The sequence below is a fragment of the Elephantulus edwardii genome, unplaced genomic scaffold (genome assembly GCF_000299155.1).
Source record: "Elephantulus edwardii isolate Elephantulus edwardi_28Jun2011 unplaced genomic scaffold, EleEdw1.0 scaffold00206, whole genome shotgun sequence".
NCBI lineage: Eukaryota > Metazoa > Chordata > Mammalia > Macroscelidea > Macroscelididae > Elephantulus > Elephantulus edwardii.
Genome location: NW_006399956.1, coordinates 5,021,863 through 5,041,491, shown reverse-complemented (window position 1 = coordinate 5,041,491; position 19,629 = coordinate 5,021,863). Strand labels below are relative to the sequence as shown.

The 19,629-nt window shown below is 36.8% G+C and overlaps 1 protein-coding gene across 1 annotated transcript in view; it reads right to left on the bottom strand.

Moving 5' to 3' along the window:
- LOC102870330 (myosin-3-like) overlaps positions 1-17,506 on the bottom strand; it is a 154,129-nt gene extending 136,623 nt beyond the window's left edge. Inside the window, exons 1-6 of the mRNA XM_006897220.1 lie at positions 16,954-17,506; positions 13,585-13,698; positions 10,660-10,840; positions 6,947-7,029; positions 6,808-6,850; positions 3,412-3,570 (exon numbers count right to left, since the gene is read on the bottom strand). Of these exons, the coding sequence (XP_006897282.1) occupies positions 3,412-3,570; positions 6,808-6,850; positions 6,947-7,029; positions 10,660-10,840; positions 13,585-13,698; positions 16,954-17,506 (1,133 nt within the window). The remainder of the gene's footprint in view (positions 1-3,411; positions 3,571-6,807; positions 6,851-6,946; positions 7,030-10,659; positions 10,841-13,584; positions 13,699-16,953) is intronic.
- Between the last annotated feature and the right edge of the window lie 2,123 nt (positions 17,507-19,629).

The window sequence follows — 19,629 nt, the reverse complement described above, 5'->3', positions numbered from 1 at the left end:
AGGAATTTTTCTGCTCGGAATTTTAGCACCTATATATTTAAATGAAGATAGTGCCCTTTGAAAAGCATTGCTGTTCTTTCCTGATGCTCAAATATCTCATCCAACCCATAAAAGCAGTGTGTGATACTTTATCTGGTATAATTTGTCAAACATAGAATTTTTATGTCTTATCTTCCTATATGCCTTCAGAAACCCTATGAACTTTGATAAATGTTAATAGTTGTAGAGAGACTTCAAGTCTTTTGTTCATAGGGTCTCTATGAGTAGTAATCAACTCGAAGGCAATCAACAACAAAAAACATCTTCCCCTAGTATCTTTTTAAAAAATTTTGTATTTTTTAGATTTTAATGAAAATGTATACAGAACTTGGATTTCCATTCTTTCACTGTTGTCTATTTTCCTCCCTGCCCACCCCCAGTTCGCGTTTCTCTTTGAAAAAAATTCTTTCAATATTGCACAGTATCCTCCATCCCCTTCCCATAGTATCTTAATGGCAGATTTTTAATTTAAAACATCAATACACTCACAGTACTTAGCATAAGAATTGACATGGAAAACGAATTAAGGAATCTTAATTTACTATTTACTAATCCTAAATTACTAATTAATAACTTCTATTTCTCCCCCTCCCATGTATCATGACTACTGATTATTGGCCCATTAGTGAGGACTTTTGTTTTCATTATAAACATTCTTTGTTAATTGTTAATGAACATATGAGTAAATAATCATAAGAACTTATTGAAAAGCAAGTTATAATTCATTAGGCCTCCGGTGGACCTACATTTCTAGCTGGCGCTTAGATGATAGTCAACAAGACACTTGCATTTTGGCCAAGCCCTTGTCTCCATTTTGGAAACTGGGTGAAGCAGTTGGACTATGTATGATGAGCTCTCTTGTTTTGGTTGAGGGTTGGTGTGGAATGTTTGGTTGTTTTTTTTTTATTTAAGCCTCTTATTTAGAGTCAACTAGACCTCTTGGAATGCCTTTGTATTTAAAAGTTGGGCCCCCAAGGGATTATATTTTGATTCCTTGTTACTATATTTTGGAAAAACATTCTTCTAAATCCTACAGCACTCTGCTGTCAATTGTTGTGCTGAGGTAATCTGGATTTGCTGTGACGTTGTGCCATTGGGATCTCAAATGTCACAATGGCTTCCCATGGTGGACAGTATTTGGTGGAGCTCCCAGTGTAAAACAGGTTTGGTAGCAGGAGTGGCATCTACTTCCTAAACCACATGCCTCTGGAAACTCTATAAACTTGGAGAAACAACGATAGTTATAGAAAGGCTTCAGGCCTTTTGTTCATAGGGTCACTACGAGTCATGTGTGACTTGTAACTCGATGGCAATCAACAGAAACAATAGGGAACTCTGGTGACCTAGTGGAAAGAAGCTGCCCTGCAAACCTGAAGGCCCTCAGTTCAAGTCCACCAGCTGCTCTCCAGGAGACAGATGGGCCGTCTCCTCCTGGCTGATTAACTGTCTCTGAAAATCCACTGGAGGATCACCTATGGGTCAGTTCTGACTAGATGGTACACTACCACCACCACAACAACGTGGGTAGATACAGAGCTCTGGTGGCCTAATGGGAAATGAGTAGCATGACCTACCCAAAGGCAGGCGGTTTGGATCCACCAGCAGCTCTGTGGGAGAAAGATGGGCAAAATCCTCACCTGCAATTTGCAGCTTCTGAAAACCCACTGGAGGGTCAGCTATGAGTCAGCTCTGACTCAGTGGCAATAAGTTAGTTTAATATATTGAGTAGATATACACCATCCCATAGGTATTTGTTGTTGTTATGTGCTGTTGACTTGCCTGTGACTCATAGCACCCCTATGTACAACAGCCCTAAACCCTGTTCTTTCCTGTGCCAATCTCACTGTCTCTGACAAACCCATCCCGATTACTCCCGTAACTGAATCAGTCCACCTCATAGAGGGTCTTCAACTCCTGCGCTGTTCCTTCACCTTCCCAAGCATGATGTCCCTCTCCACAGACTGGTCCCTCCTTGCAACATGTCCAAAGTATGTCAGACAAAACTTCAGAATTTTTCCTCCAAGGAGAAGCCTGGTCTCACCCTCTCTAGGATAAATCTGTTTGTCCTCCTGGCAGTCCATGGTATATTCAATACACTTCTCCAGTACCACAGTACAAAGGCATCAATTTTCCTTCTATCATTCCTAGTCATTGTCCATCTTTAAAATGCATACCCTGTAATTGCAGAGACTATGGCCTAGATCAGGTGCACCTTAGTCTCCAGACTGACATCATTGCTCTTCAGTACTCTGGAGAGGTCTCTGAAAGCAGACTTTTCCAATGCAATTCATATTTTAATTTCATGTTTGCTTGTACCAAGAGTGTTGATTGCAGAGTCAAGCAAATGAATAAAATCCTATAGGTATATTGGTCTTTAAAAAGATCACACTACCTGGGGTGACTTAATGAATATCTGTTGCTAAAACAAACCAAAACCCATTGTTGATGGAAATCTAAATGGTGCAACCACTTTGGAAAGCAGTCTGTCTGCTCTTCAAAATGTTAAATTCATTTATTATATGATTCAGCAACTTGTAGGTGTACCTAGGAGAATTGAAATCACATAAACACTTGGACACAAATATGCAGAACAGCATTATTTGAAATGATTAAAAAGTGTAAATAACCCAAATCTCCATCAGCTAATGAATGGATAAATAAGAAAAGTATCTATGCAATAGATTATTTGTAAAAGCAAACAAAGAACTGATAAATCCTAAAGAGTAGAATAGTGTTTGCTAAGGACTGCTAGGAGGGGAGAATGGAAAGTAACTGCAACGAACTTGGAATTATTTTTAGGAATGACAAAAATGTTATGGAATAAAATAGTGGTAAAATCTATATGGGGAGATTTAGTAGTGTAGTCCACAGCACTGCTGATCTAAACACAGGGTCCCTTTGGAAGTTCAATACCAGTGGCTCTAGAGGGCAAAGATTAATGACTTTTCCATGTGATTACAGTCATCAAAAACCTGTCGGAGGATCAGCTATGACTCAGTTCCAATTCAATGATAGTGAGTTTGATTGTTTGCATTAAGGGGTACTGGTGCTGCAATATGCAACATAACAGGCTACAGACCAAAATGTCAGCAGTATAAATTCATCAGATCTCCACTGCAGAAGATTTGGCAGTCTCCCTTGATACAGATCCAGAGCCTGGGGCATCAAATGGAGGGTCACTATGAGTTCAAACTGGCTGGATGGAAGCAGGGGATCTGGGATGTTTGTATTACCTTGTGCATATTCAAAAATCCAGCCCACCTTATATTATAGAGAGGTGAATTTTATGGTATATTTATTATATCTAATTGTTAAAAAAAATTAAAAAAAGGATTGAAAGCTCCCATCACACAATAGCACTCTAGGGATTACCTTTTTATCTGAGAACGCAGCTCAGCACAGTCTTCAGATAACTGGTTATTAGATTCTTCCAAGACTTCTGACACCAATCTAAACTTATTGTTTTCCTCTTCCAATTTTTGCTTGCTGAAATGCAGGTCTGCTACATAGCTAATCAAATCAGACACCTCTCTGCATATGAAAGAGTGTGGGAAAATGATCATCAATGTCTCTGATCCTTTCCAACCAAAATAGTGCTTAGCATTAAGCTCAGCTAGTCTGTTTTTTATATAAAATTTTTATTTTCTACTGGTTTACTCTTAAAGGTGGTATACATTGTTATTCACACCAGATCTTTCCCCTTTCCTTTACCCACCCCGCCTTCCACCCATCAAATTATGTGACCCTATGATTAAGCACTTCCATCTTCACTGCTCTGTTCCCTGTCCCCACCTTGGATCCTCGTACTCATTCTACAATAATGGTCTTATACAGTATGTGTCCTTACGGGACTGAGTTAGTTCACTTAGCAAAATGTTCTCCATTCTATCCCAAATTAGGTAGTGAATTACAAAATCATTGCTCCAGTGTGCTGCATCGTATTTCACTGTGTGAATGAAACATAATTTCTCATTCCATTCCATTGTGGTTGGACATTTGGGCTGTTTCCATGTTCTTGCTATGGTGAATAAGGCTGTTATGAACATTGGTGTACAAGTCTCTGTGAATTCTACCAAACATTCAGAGATTTACCACGAATCTTACTTAAGTTATTTTTAAAAGCAGAAAAAAAAGGAACACGCAAGAGACATTCTATGAAGCAAGAATAACCCTAATATAAAAACCAGACAGAGATATTACCAAAAAAGAAAACCATAGACCAACATCTCTCATGAACATAGACACAAAAATCCTTAACAAAATTCTAGCTAGTAGAATCCAAAAGCACATTAAAAAAAAATTCATCATGACTAAGTCGTATTCATAACAGGTCTGCAAGGATGGTTCAACACAAGAAAAACAATCAACATAATTCACCACATTAACAAAGCAAATAACAAGAACCATATGATCCTAGCAATTGATGCAGAAAAAGCATTTGACAAAATCCAACACCACTTCCTGATTAAGACACTCAACTAGTCTACGGCCATACCACCCTAAAAAAAAAACCAAAACCAAAAACAAAACACTCAAACTCGTCTTAAATAAAGAGTTCTGTTAGCTTAGTTATAAAAAATTGAGCTGCCGGCAAGAAACCGCACTGCAATCCCAGAGGAACACGGTTCAAATCCACCAGACGCTCTGCTGGAGAAGGAGGCGCAATATCCTCCTGTACCAGTCAGATCTGATTTGACGGTACACGCACACAAAATAAAAAAAAAAAAATTGAGCTGCCAACCCAAAGGCTCACATTCTTAATTCACCAGTTGCTCCACAAGAGAAAGATGTGCAATCTCCTTTTGTATGATTTACTGCCTCTGAAAACTGCTAGAGGGTTGGCTATGGATCAGTTCCAACTTGATGGTACCTAACAATAACAAACCTTAAATAATCTGAGAAATTTTCTACTTGACTGTCATACGTTATAAAAGCATGATTTATTTTTATAATATTTATTCCAGCATTGGGTGTAATAGTATTAATGTCTTCCCAAAACTGTCACATATTCTACATTTGCCAGTTGTGAATTCAATGTCTATAGCTTCTGTCTACTCTATTTCACTTTACTCTTAACACACAAGTCCTTCTAAACTGAAGAATTCCTATTTCTGCTTGAGTCATGGAAAATCCAAATGCAAATTTATATAGTATTCTTGTTATAAAAGGATATTGACAAATCTTGGGTTCTTATGATGGTGAAGAGATTGAGACTGTTAAAAGTGTTCACTTGCTTGGCTTCACAATCAACACTCTTGGTACCAGCAGCCAGGAAAAAAAGATGAATTGCATTGGGAAAGTCTGCTGTCAGGGACCTCTCCTGAGTACTGAAAAGCAATGATGTCAGCCTGGAGACTAAAGTGTGCCTGATCTAGGCCATGGTCTTCACAATCACATGCTATGCATTGGACAATAAGTAGGGATGATAGAAGGAGAATTGATGCCTTTGAGCTGTGGTGTTGGAGAAGAGTAGTAAATATACCATGGACTGCTAAGAGAAAAAACAGGTTTGTCCCAAAGAGGGTTAAACCAGGCTGCTCCTTGGAGGCAAGGATTCTAAAGCTTCTTCTGACATGCTTTTTGGGTATGTTACCTGGAGGGACCAGGCATTGGAGAGGGACATTATACTTGGGAGGATGGAGGGACAGTGTAGGAGAGGAAGACCCTGGATGAGATAGATTCACCCAGTGACTGGGGTAATGGAGGTGGGTGTGTCAGAGACAATAAGGTTGACTCAGGATATGGCAGGGGTCATGTTGTACAAAAGGTCGCTATGAGTTGCAGGCAATGGCATATAACAACAAACAACAATAGCTCACTGTATTCTTCTTTTCAGGGCTATTTTCTCCATACAGCTTGCTAACATTTGTGTCACGGCTACCCCCTCATTTGAGTATAAACTCTTTGGGAGTCTGGACAGTGTGAGTCTTGGATCCCTAGGTTATCTCTTACTCTGCAAATTATCCCAGGGCTTTGCAGAAAGTACCTTCTTCCTTTTCTACCTTTTTGGATGGATGAAACTGAAGCAGCAAGCGCAAAATAAGGAAGAAACAGAACTACCTCTCTTTGATGTTCGAAACTCAAACATTTAGTGGAAAACTGACTTTCTCATTCATATCTAAATATATCTATTAAACATAGACTTTTAAAATAATCTTAAGAAGAGTTGAAGATCAGCATAATAACGTCACTTGTTTCAGTGTCCAGCTATTACCTTCTATTCCTCTCAACATGATCAGAAAATTCCTGGATTGGATGGGAGAAAACTGTAGAACAAAGTTAAAAAATATAAATAAGACCAGACTTACTGGTTTGACATCATCTGATTGAGCCCCAGAGACTGTGGCTCTTACACATCCTGTGGACCTGGTACTGAACCTATTCCTGTGGATCAACTTGTTTTATAGTAAAATGTTGCCAGATCAAAATCGGGGAGTTCCAGTGGCCTAGTGGTAAAGAGCTACACTGACCAACTCAAAGGCATGCAGTTCAAATTCATCAGTTACTCTGCCAGAGAAAAATGGGTAATTTTCTCCCCTGAGGGTTCTGAATTGATGGTACACAAGAACAAGAAGTCAGTCTTCCAAAAATTTGGGTTCTTATTGTAACTAGACCTAATACAAATGGTAAAGTGAGTAAGAGTTTAAAATGAATTGTGAGCTCTACCTTAAAATAAAAAGTAACGAAGTACTGTGTTTATCATAAGTAAAATATGTAGTCAAATAACAAAATCAATATACTTCAGAAATCATTACAAATAATACTCACAAAACTCCATCAGATTCTTCTCTGTCAAAAGTCTCATAGTCCCCTGAAAAACAAAAACATTTTATAAATGAAATTCATTTTTTCCCAACTCATAAGGGGGCAGTGGAAGGCAAGCAATCCTGAATAAATTCATACTTACATTCTCCACATGATTTGGTGCCATCCTGTTGTTCAAAAACAGAGTTTTCCAAGCTGTTTTTTGAGCCACTATTCAGTTTTCCACTGAAATAAAACACAAACCCAACATGGTATTCTTTGTCAAGCCAAAGCTTAGCTCATTTTTCAGATGTGCACTGTATTTTCCTACACAGAGATTTCTTCCTCAGTTTTAAAATTATCTACTGGTGTATCAACTGCTTGAGGCCAAACAATGTGCTTGTTACTTATGGTGAACTAGTTCTGGTTTGTTTGTTTGTTTTTCATATGGAGTAAGAGCATATGCTAATAGATATAACTTTGCATAGCTTTTACTCTAACCTGAAAAATAAAACAAGCCCACAGAAATAATTAGGTGGTATTAAAGGCACTACATAACTCTAGGATTGGAGGACTTAATGGATTAGGAGAGTCATGTAGTTAGGAGAGGTAAGGCAGTTCTCATGGCTTAGTGGTCAGGAGTTTTTTGCCAACCCAGAGGCATGCTGTTCAAATCCACCAGATGCTCTTGAGGAGGAAGATGGGAAATGTGTGATTTACGGTCTTTGAAAGTCCACTAGCAGGTGAGCTATGAATCAGACTAGGGAGTAAATAATAACAACAAACAGGAATGGTAAGTAGAGTCTGTGGAGGTGGCAATATTGTATGTCTCAAAGCACCGAGAAGGGGAGAGAAGGGTAAAAAAACAATATTTGTAAAATTATTGATGTTTTCTCTTTTGTGAGAATCAGGTTGAATTTAGGTAAGTTGTTCTCCTGAAATCTATGGACACTTCTGTTCAAGTCTTTGTCCAATATATAAATGCTACATCTAATTCTCAAAATAAGCATATTTATTGTTGTTATATGCCATTGAGTTGCCTGTGACCCATCGTGACCTTATGTACAGCAGCTCTGAAGCCTGCTCTGTCCTGAGCTGACCTCCATTATCCCAGTTACTGTGTTAATCCATCTCATTGGTGTCTTCCACTTCTGTACTGTCCCTCCACCCTTCCAAGCATGATGTCCTTCTCCAAGGACTGGTCCCCCTGGCCACATGCCCAAAGTATATGAGATATCTCTTCAGAATCATAGCCTCCAAGGAGAAAATCGGTTTCACCCTTCACCAAAACAGACCTATTTGTTTTCTTGGTGATCAATGGTATGTTCAAGACTCTTCAAGATTTAATCAAAGAGTTTTTGTACTATGCTTTTAAGTTTTATTAATTTTTTCAATACTAAATCTTTAGATTACCTCTTTGAAGCAGCCACAAAAATCCTCCAAATTGTACCTACATTTTCTATCTCTTTTACATGAGATGTCTTCAGGAAGGTGAGTAAGCAAAAATTTCAGCCAGCATACTTATCTCCTTATATATGTATTAATTATAATTTCTGAGTTCCTTCTTTTATGTTTTGTATTTATGCCTTTCATATTCTTCTATTTGCTATCACTTACTTTGTTTTATAAACAGATAATTAATATTTTCATTAAAAAGTTAGATTTTTAGAGAATTCCTTTTCAAAAAATTAATATTCTGATATTCTTTTTATTATTTCCCTATGCACATTATTATTATATTATTATTAACAAAAAATTTATTATACATATATGACATATTGAGGAAACAACATGCTATGTATTCTTTCACTCAAATCACGATTAAAAAATGTTTTTACAATAAAAATAAATGCATATGAGTATTTATCTTGTTAGACATAATTTTAAGTAACTATTCAATGCTTGGTGTGAGCCCTGGGATGTAGAGCATAAGGCGTCAGGCTGCTGACTGACACACTGACTCTTCGAATCCACCACGTACATACTTCTTGGGTAAAGGATGGTCCAGATCCTCCTGTAGAGATTTAAAGCCTCAGAAACCCAGTGGAGAGTCCCTACGAGTCAAAATTGACTCAACAATATTGTGTATTTAGTATTTTAGTGTACCAAAGTACATTTTTTAAATCTGTTTTCCTTTTATAAAGTACACTGCTCCTCATATCTCTTAGCAAGTTATCTGACATTTCACATTCATGAAAATAGTAAAAATTGTGTGCATCATGGACGCACATTTCAAGGTACTGAGTACATAACTAGGAGGTGAGAGTAAAATTGACAATGTCAGCCTGACTGGACCATGGTTCTCAGTGGTTTGGCAGTTATATCATTAATTATGTAATCTGACATGGAAGTTGAGATGTATATGGCAATTTTATAGCGATGCAATCATCCTCCTTTTTTACATAATATTGATTTTTCACCACTGCCTGATAATATGTAGTAGTCATTTTTAAAAAACCAATTGTCAAACTAATAGGAAAAAAAATTGTGGTTGCCATTACTTGCATTAATTTTATTACTAATAAATAAAGTAGATTTTTTTATATGTTGATTTTTGTCTTCACAGGGAGGTCTAGTAGTAGGTAGTTGTGCTACCAAGACAAAGGTGGTCAGTTTGAGTCCACTAGCTGCTCCACAAGACTACACTTTTTTGTTGTTAGGTGTCATTAAGATGAGCATGACTCATAGTGACCCAATAAACAACAGACCTGAACCCTGTCTGATCCTGTGCTATCACCACCATTTCTAACAGTTAAAAGCATTACTGTAGTCACTATTATCAATTCATCTCATTGAGGATCTTCCTCTCTTTCTCTAATCCTCTACCTTTCCAAGTATGATGTCTCTTTCCAAAGAATCGCCTTTCCTAGCAACATGTCCAAAGCATAAGAGACAAAGCTTGATCATCTTTGCCTCCTAGGAACACTCCTGTCTGCACTTATTCCAAGACAAATATATTTCTTCTTTTGGCAGTCCATGGGATATTCACTACTCTTTTTCCAACACCACAACTCAAACTGCATCAATTCTTCTGTTATCCTTATTCATTGCCCAGCTCTCAGACATGTAGCAAGTGTTTGAAAGACTACAGTCTGAATCACATGCACCTTAGTCTTCAAACTTATGTATCATTGCTCTTCTGCACTTTGAAGAGGTCCCTGACAGTGGATTTGCTCAATGCAATACATCTCCTGATCTCCAAGGGTGTTGACAGTTAATCCAAACAAGATGAAATCATTGACAACTTCAATCCTTTCTCCATCTACCATGATGTTGCTTATTCTGAAATGATAAACAGCTTTCTCCCTTTTCTATGTTTCTATTTTTGTCTTTTCCCTTTCCCAATCTATCTTTTAAATTTTCAAATAACTCACAATTCATTACATAAATTTACATATTTTTTTAAAAATTTCTAAACCTCGTATCCTTAAAAGAATAGTTGCTCTTATTTGAAACACAATTAGTAATTTTATAGTCACTACTAGTTAATTCCCTTGGCTCCTATGTTATCTCAATTTTTAATATTTTTTAGAACAAGATACTATGTGGTCCCCACCCTGTCATTAAAAATGGACATTTTCAGGATTAATCTACTGGAGCAGTGCTTCTCAAATTATATTACCTTTAACTTCAGCAGCTGCCTCACCGGGAAACTTATTAGAAATGCAAATTATTATTAACCAGCATCCCAGACCTGCTGAAGCATGGGGACTGGGGCCCAGCAGTTTAACATAATCCAAATAATTAAAGTGCATGACAAAATAAGAGTTGCTCTATATTGCAGTGATTGTATCGACTGGGAGACAGTGATTAACAGTAATTATTGTCAATTGTTAAAACAGAACCTTGAAATACACACTGCAGGACAATGATTACCGTTTATTTCGACAGTAAGCCACCCATTCTTTCATGATTGTATGGAAAGTTTCCAGGTCCACATGTGAGTCTCTTTTTTTAGGATCAAGCATATTCCACAGCTCCTCAAGAGCACTGTCTTCAGAATCTCCGTGAGTCGCTTGCTTCAGGTAATCTATTATTTTGGCCACTCCCACTGAGCCTTAGGAAGAAGTGGGGGGAAAATTATCTTGAATGGTGGGGAATGATAACTCTTTAAAAAAGAAAGTGCTGACCTCTGTGAGTCCTGGAAGTATGCCTATACTCCTCACAATTATATTGAGCTAACATGGGATGTGAAAAAGCAACCCGGCTTTGAGTAGGAGTCAAATGAATCTAATGCCAAATTTTACCTCTGTAATTTACTATGTGACTTTGGGAAAATTACTTATTCTTCTTCAACATCAGTCTTATCTGTGAGGTGAGAATGACTATACCTACTCTACCAAGTTCTAATGTTTCAATCTGATTATCTGTAATCATTTGTAAAGGGAACTTTGGTGACTTAGTGTTTGCACTGCTAACTCAAAGGTACACAATTCAAACCCCTGAATTGATCCATGAGAGAAAGATGGACAATGAACTCCTGTGTGATTTATTGCCTCTGAAAATCTGCTGGAGGTTCTACTATGAGTAGGTTCTGACTCAACAACATATAACAATAGTAATAATCATATGTTGTGGGTGATAAGAATTCTGCATTCTCTCATGTCTTAGTCTCTAATGAAGAGATTTTCTTGTCTTAACATGAACGTTTTATCAAATAAGTACTTTAAAATTTTTATTTTATACTGGTTTATTTACAAAGTTCAAAGACATTGTTCAAAGACATCAGATCCTTCACATTTCCTTCACCACCCTCCCCCCATCAAATTGTGCTCATCCCTCTGCTTCCCCCTCCCTCCACCTTGGATCCCCATATTTGCTTTACAAGAAAGGGCTCAAATATTTATTTTTTTTGCATATTCCTCAAACAGTAAATCCTCTTCATACATTCAGAAATTAAAGATGTTCTAAAATTTGGTTGTAAATCTTTTTTCTCTCTCTTCTTCCCGGCCACCCTTATTCTGATCCCTTGGCCTGATTACAACAGGTAAAGAATCTGAGACAAGGTAAAAACCTTCTTCCTATCTATTTCCCTAGTGTTCTCTCTTCCTCTACCTCACTCAGCTTGTTAACTAGATATTCTGGCCATTTCAAGGTCAAAGGTGGGGGAACAAAGAGAAATTCAAGTGATAAATGATCCAGTTGTGGTCATATATTATGGAAGGATATACAATTAACAATTTTTCAGGAAAATAAGAATGCTGATTAATTTTCCCTTTATAGTGCTTCCTGGGAGCTCTGGTGTAGTCTGTAGTAAGTTACACACTAACTCAAAGGCCATACCTTTCTGGCAGTTTAATTCACAGCAACTTAATTGGAGAAAGACAAGCAGACTCCCCTCATATGACTTACTGTCCTAGAAACCTAGTGAAGACTCAGCTATGAAACCTAGTGAAGACTCAGCTATGAATTGGCTTCACTCACTCAGCAATGACTTTTCATGACTATATTATTAATTTTATTACAATGAGCATGAATTTTTCTAAATTTTATTTGTCATCTTCTCATTCACATTGTGTTTCTTATGATTATTCCCACATAGTGTTTTAGAAAACTAATCACTATTGATCTATGCCCACCATTATCCTGTCCTTTCAGATCCCACTGGATCTTTCCAAATTCCTTCATCCCTTCCCTCCACTCAATAGACCCTGTGACCCAATGCTTTCCCCCATCCACACGATCAGGCCCCCTGACTCCCTTCCCTTTAGATATCCATACACAACTTACGAGTTATTCTTTTGTTTTTACAATCATGATCTTATGGAGTATTTGTCCTTATAGGTCTGAGTTAATTCACTCAGCATAAGCATGAATTTTTATGTACTTTTAACTTTGTGTACTTTATGTAATTACTTGTTACAAAATTTTTTTAAGAAACAGAAGTGAAGATCTAAAATTAACTAAAAATTTTGAGCTAAATTTCTGTAACAGTTTTATATGTTCGTGTATCTTCCTTGTAAGGTAACACCTATGATGTGTGAATAATTTTTAAACAGAATTGATCGCCAGCTGGCAAACTCAATGAGGCTATTCTAGTCAGTAATAGAACATGCAAAATAAGTTCAAAAATAATCAAGTAATTCTTGCTTCTATGACTTAAGACTGCCAAGACTTCCCCACAGGTGTTAAGACCATGTTATCAAGAGGGACCAGGTTCTGAAGGCAGACTCTCAGTGAGACGGACTGACACAGTGATTACAATGCGCTCACACTAAGCAGCAATTGAGAGAATGGCACAGGTATGGGCAGTGTTTAATTTTGCTGTGTTATGAATCAGAACCAACAAGATGGCATCTAAAACCAGCAACAACAACAATAGAACAGTCACATTGTTGTTTGTGACAAGTCAATTCCAGCTCACAGTGATCCTAAATGGCAGAGTAGAACAAGCCCACAGTGGTTTCTAAACTGAATGCTTTACATGAGTAGATTAACTGGGTTTTCTCTTGCAGAGCTAAAGTATGAGTTTCAATAGGAGATAGATGTAGAAGTCTGCTTTCATTGAGTCAATGGATTTCTGAGATTATAAATCTTAATGGGACTATATTGTTCATTACTCTCCTATGGAGCAGCTAGCAGACATCAACCTTTAGCTGGCAACCCAGTAAGTAATCTCTTCTGTAAGTGCTCTTTACATGTGCATACTAACTCCTAAATGATATTACATCTGCCTCATTATAAAAACATATACACAAATCTAGTGTGTTGCCTTTGTCTAGTGCCAGTTCCCTTTGTCTTACAATTAGAAGAACTAAATTGACTGTCACTGATCATTTGAGCAGCTAATAATCAACTTACCTTTGTGTTTTGTGTCACATGCCTGAAAAACACTTGTGAGTAACTCTTCTTCATTGGTACCGTTGATGCTGTATGTTACATTTTCTTTGCCATAATTTGTTTCTACTTTCCATCCTAATAGACAAAAACAGTTTGCAAATGCAGGTATAAAGTACTACATTGATTAACTGCAGTATAAAAATTAATCTAATTATTTGGTTCCATTCAGCTAGATCGTTTTCATTTTTCTTAAATTAGTATTTTTAGTTGAGTCTTAAGCAATAAAACATTACAATAGACATCAAAATACTGGTTCATTAACTTGAGTAAACCAGCATTCAAAACTACCTTGAAGCATCTATTTTTCAACTTCCCTTTTAAATATAACAGTGGAGAGAATAAGTGGGAAAGAGATGCAGGAGAGAGAAATGAGTTTGGGATTTTTAAAATTTGTGGTGGGGTGCTTTTGCCCTGTAATATTAAAAGTGCTTTGCAAGAAAGTAAATAGTAAAGCAACAAAGTTATTTAAAAAAAAAAAGAGGAGAAATACTAACTTGCTTCCAGAAAATGAACCTTCTCTTATTGTTCTGTTTTACATCCTCAGCTACATATGGAAGCAGCTCTGGTGGTGTTGGACATTAAATGTTAGTGGGCTAACCAAAAGGTTGGCAGTTCAGATGTGCCAGCCAAAAGATGGCACTTGTTAAGACTGACAAGCTCAGAAATCTGATGAAAGGTCGTCACGAGTTGGAAGGAGTCCTAGTGGTGCCATGGTTAAACATTTGGCTATTAAACATAAGGCCAGTGATTTGAACTCACCAACACTCAGTGGTAGAATGATGTGACAATCTGCTTCTGCAAATACAACTTTGAAAATGTGTTAGGGCAATTTTACTCTGTTACTGTAGTGTGATTGGGCAACAACTAAGTTGTTGATGAACAGAAGATTCCAAAGGGTAGCTCAAGAAGACAAAGCAAAATCTTACCATAGAATGTGCAAAGAATTAGAGTTGGAAATAAAAAGGAAAAGAACTTGCTCAGCATTTCTTCAACCTGAAAGAACATAAAAACAAACCCAAACATCGAATTGCAATACCGAGAGATGCTATGGGCAAAATAATGAATGATCCAGGAAACATTAAAAGATGATAGAGGGAACCAATAGTCACTGTACAAAAAGAAAAAATTAGTTGACAATGAAAAATTTCTGAAAGTATCATATGAACAAAAAGCAATGGTACTGAAGGAAGCTCAAGCTGCACTGAAAACATTGACAAAAAATGAGGTCCAGGAATTAGTAAGATACTAATTGACATGCTTCAGCTAACAGATGCAACCCCTGATGGGCTCACCAGCTTATGTCAGGAGGTTTGCAATATAGCTACTTGGCTAAGTAAAATGGAAGAGATTCATTATTGTTCCTATCCTTAATAAAGGCAATCCAATCCAATAGAATGTGGAAACTATCAAACAGTATCATTAATATCACATGCAAGCAAAATATTGCAGAAGATCATCCAAAAATAATTAGAATGATACACTGAAAGATAAATGAAAGAAGTTCACTGGGCTTAGAAGTGGCTGTGGTATCAAGGATATCATTACTGCTGTCAGATGGATCCTGGCTGGAAGCAGAGAATACAAGAAGAATGTCTACTTGTGTTTTATTGACTATGCAAAGGCATTTGACTGTATGGATCATAGCAAACTATGGCTAACATTGAGAATAATGAGAATCTCAGAAGATTTAATTATACTCATATGAAAGCTACAGTGAGAGCCAAGAAGCTATTAAATGAACAGAGTGAGGAAACACTGCATGGTTTTTAAATCAGGACAGCTCTATGTCAAGGTTGTAATTTATCTTTTCTCCATAACTATTCAATCTGTTCACTGAGAAAAATTATCCAAGCAACTGGACCCTATGAAGAGAAACGTGGCATCAGAATTGGAGAAAATTTATCAACTTGTGTTACGCAGATGACACAACTTTACTTTCTGAAAATAATGCTTGCTACAGAAGATCAGAGACCATAGCCATCAATATTGATTGCCTCTTGACATCAAAAAGACAAAAATCCTCATCATTGGACCAATAAGCAACATCATGATAGATGAAGAAAAGATTGAAATTGTCAACTACCTCATCTTACTGGGTCCATAATCAACAGTCTTGGTACTAGCAGTCAGAAGATCAGAGGATATATTGCACAGGGCAAGACTGCTGGCAAGGACCACTCTAAATTACTGAGAAGCAATGATGTCTGGGTCAAGAATAAAGTGTGCCTGGTTCCAGCCATGTTCTTTTCTGAGAACTGGCTAAGAATGACGGGGGGTGGGGCGGCGATGAGGGGAAGATGCCTTTGAGTTGTGGTGTTGTAGAAGAGTACTGAATAATCTCTTGCACTACCAAAAGAATACAGTTATATCTTGAAGAACGTGCCGTCAAAACGTTCCTTGGAAGCAAAGATGAAAAATTTTTGTCTCATATACTTTGAGTATGTTGCTAGAAGAGGCTGTTCTTTGGAGAGCTACTTCCTTCTTGGAAAGTTAGAGGGTAGGCACAAGAGAGAAAGACTCTTAGTGAGATATACTGATACAGTGACTGCAGCAATGGGCTCAAGTGTGTCAGAGAGGATGAGAATGGCACAGGATAAGATAGGGTGCAGATCCTGGTGTTCATAGGGTCGCTAGCTAGGAATTGGTTTTGACTTGACAGCACCTAACAATCACCACCACCACAACAGTAGGTTTTGGTTTCACTATAACATATGGCATTGTTGGTGGCTCTCTTAACTTGAGTTTGCACAATTCTCATTGGCCTGAAATATTTATATTCTCCCTAGTCTATCTCATTGACTTTTGCAGTGGAACACAGTTTAATTTACCCTTACACATATTGTTGTTATGTACCATCAGGTTAGAACCTACCCATAGCTCAGCCTCCCATGGGTTTTCACAGACTATAAATTATATGGGAGGAGAGTGGCCATCTTTCTACTATGGAGAAGCTAATGGATTTGAACTGTTTTAATGTGCTAGTACAATAGTAGCTTTCATTAATTCAACTGGAAATAATATATATTTTAAACCCTATAAAAATATTTATATATTCTCTTCATGACATTCTCATTTGGCCTACTTTTTTATCAGTAGAGACAGAGCACTAGGTTATAGTTGTAAATACAACTCAGACATTTCTATCAGGCATTTAACTAAAAACACAGAAAATTCATATAAGACTTTTAAAGAGGCAAAAGTACTAAAAGCAAAAAGGGGATACATATACTTCTAAGCTTTAATAATATGCATTATTTTAAGTTCAAGATTCTAAAATAGTATGTTTAATTGTTTTATTAGAAGAATAAACATTAAAGGATTAATATTTACCTTCTTCATTGAGAAATAATTTTTTCACTACTGAATCCTGAGGAGTAAGATAGTCAGATATTTCATTAAAGGTAGAATCAAGGTCAACTGTTAAGATACCAAGATTATTTTTACTAACAAAGTTACTTAAATCTTTGTTAAAGAAGAGATTCCCTCTTCTGTTCATCAAAGATCTATAGTTCTGTGAGCTTTGAGATATATGTCCTGCAATGTTTTCAGAAGTTTTGTGGATAATAGAATATGTTATATCCTCCAAAGAACAGAGATGAGTGGTGGGTGGGGTTCGTGGAGATTCTATTTGAGGAGATGAGATAAAGACACCCATTTTCTCAGAATTTGAAGAATGGCAGTAGGGTGTAGAAATGTGAGAAGCTGCCATTTTTTTCAGTACTTCTTCAAATTCTTTCTTGGTATTAATCTGTGGACTGTTAAAACTGCTAATCTGGTAATTGATAATCTGCTGAATTGGGTTTGAAACTATTTCCCTTTTTTGAATGGCTTGGATTTTTCGACAAATGCTTTCCACTGGGTTATGCCGCTTCCTAGGCCCCATCCTTCCAGAGGCCGTTGCTGATTTTCTTCGGTTATACAGATGAAATCACTAAAGTACAAGCAAAATAGACAAAGTTTTAAAAGTTAGCATTGTCTTACCAGTAATTTAATAGTCGACTATTTATTCTTAAACCAACTTTGGAAGTGTAAAGACTGAATGTTCAGCTGAAACAGCTGTTTCTCTAATCCTAAGCCTTAAATTTCTGGAAAATAGTAATCAACTTTTATTAAAGTTCTCACCATCTACTAGACATGGTATGAATATATTTAAGTATATGCATTAGTTCACTCCATTCTCAAACTAATTCTAGCTCCTCTGTGGTTGTTGTTGTCTCCAATGAGTTGGCTCCAATTCATACAACGTCACAATTCTATGTAGAGATTGTTAGGGTTTAAAACAAAACCATCTTCAAGATCATTGGCAAGTTTGAGTCAGTTGTGTCAATTCATCTCATTGAGGGTTTCCTGGGTGTTTGTTCTTTTGTGGTTTTTTGGTTTCTTTTTTCCTAAGCCTATTTCAAGCACAGATGTAAAATAAGCATTGTTAATATTTTGATTCAAAGAGGACCTAAGAATCTTCTCTCAAATCACACTAGGTATATGAGAGCCCAGATTTGTATCTCACTTCCAGAGACTGGAATCTTAACCACAGTAGTCCATTTATATATAAACCAAATATGATGATGATGATGATTGATGATGCTAACATTATCATGGTTATTCTTTTGGATTTTGTCTATTGAGAACTTACCAAGTGAACTCTTTACTGGGCATTTTATGTCTTTATGTCTAATATTTACACAACCTCTCTCAATGTGTGGAAATATTTTCATTTTACAGATAAATAAATTGAGGCATGAAAAAGTTGCTTAACTAGCCAACAAGCACATATCTGATATTTGGACCAGATTTCTGTCTGACATTAGCAGACTTCATTTAATAGCAACATATATAGCTGTTGAAAATGAAAAAAAAAATAATTTAATGTATGATCACACTTCATGAAGATGAGAATTACAGAATTTAGAAACAAATACAAGATTTTGTTGAAAGTAGTATAATCTTAAATAATCTAACCAGACTTAACCTGTTAGAATTTGAGAGCTATTATTTTTTTAGAAATCTAATATTTCCAATAATAGAATCTTTTAAAAACCAAACCAAAAAAATTAACTCTGAAAATGAATTAACAAAAGGTACAGCACTTTCAAGAGAGCTATGATTAGAAAGGGTTATCTAGAAAAACAGGGAAGAAGAAGAAGTAGTGAAATAGTGATAGCGAAAGGTGGAGAGAATTTACTTGTGGGAACACAACACAGCCGAGAGAACAAAGTAGAGGGTTAGCCATTACAGATCTACTAGTGACTGTGGTGGTGACCCATCTGCTTCTCGGTGTGCAGGGAGAAAACTTATTTTAGTCACAAATATACAATGTTCATTTTCAATGTGAGTTTACTGCTTTCCTCTTCTATAAGAGCTGCCATCCGGTGAATTCCAACTCACAGGGACTTCACTGAGGCTAGAGGGGAACTAAGCTCCACTCTCTTTCCAATGGTTAATAAGTAATGAAGGAAGAAGTTGAAGTTGCTCTGAAGCAATTGGCAAAAAACTAAGGCCCCAGGAATTAATGGGAAACCAATTATCATATTTTGACAAACAGAAGCAGCCCTGGATGTAGTTACCAGGTTGTGTCAAGAACTCTAAAGGACAACTACTTGGCCAATTGACTGGAAGATAACCATATTTATTTCCACATCAAAAAAGGTGATTCCACAGTGTGTGGAAATTACGGAATAATATCACTAATATCAAATGCAAGCAAAACCCTGAAGATTATCCAAAAATGACTGGAACCGTACATCAACAGAGAACTATCTGAAGTGTAACCTGGGTTTAAAAGAGGCCATGCTACTAAGGACATCGTAGCCAATGTCAACTGGATCTTGGCTGAAAGCTGAGATTACCAGAGGAATGTCTATTTCTGTTTCATCGACTAAGCAAAGATAAGTTTGACTATGTTGATCACAAAGACAGAAGAGAAAGAAAAGACCAAAATGGATGTCAGAAGAAACTCTGAAGATTGCACTGGAGCGTAGAGAAGCCAAAGCACAAGGAAGAATTCAA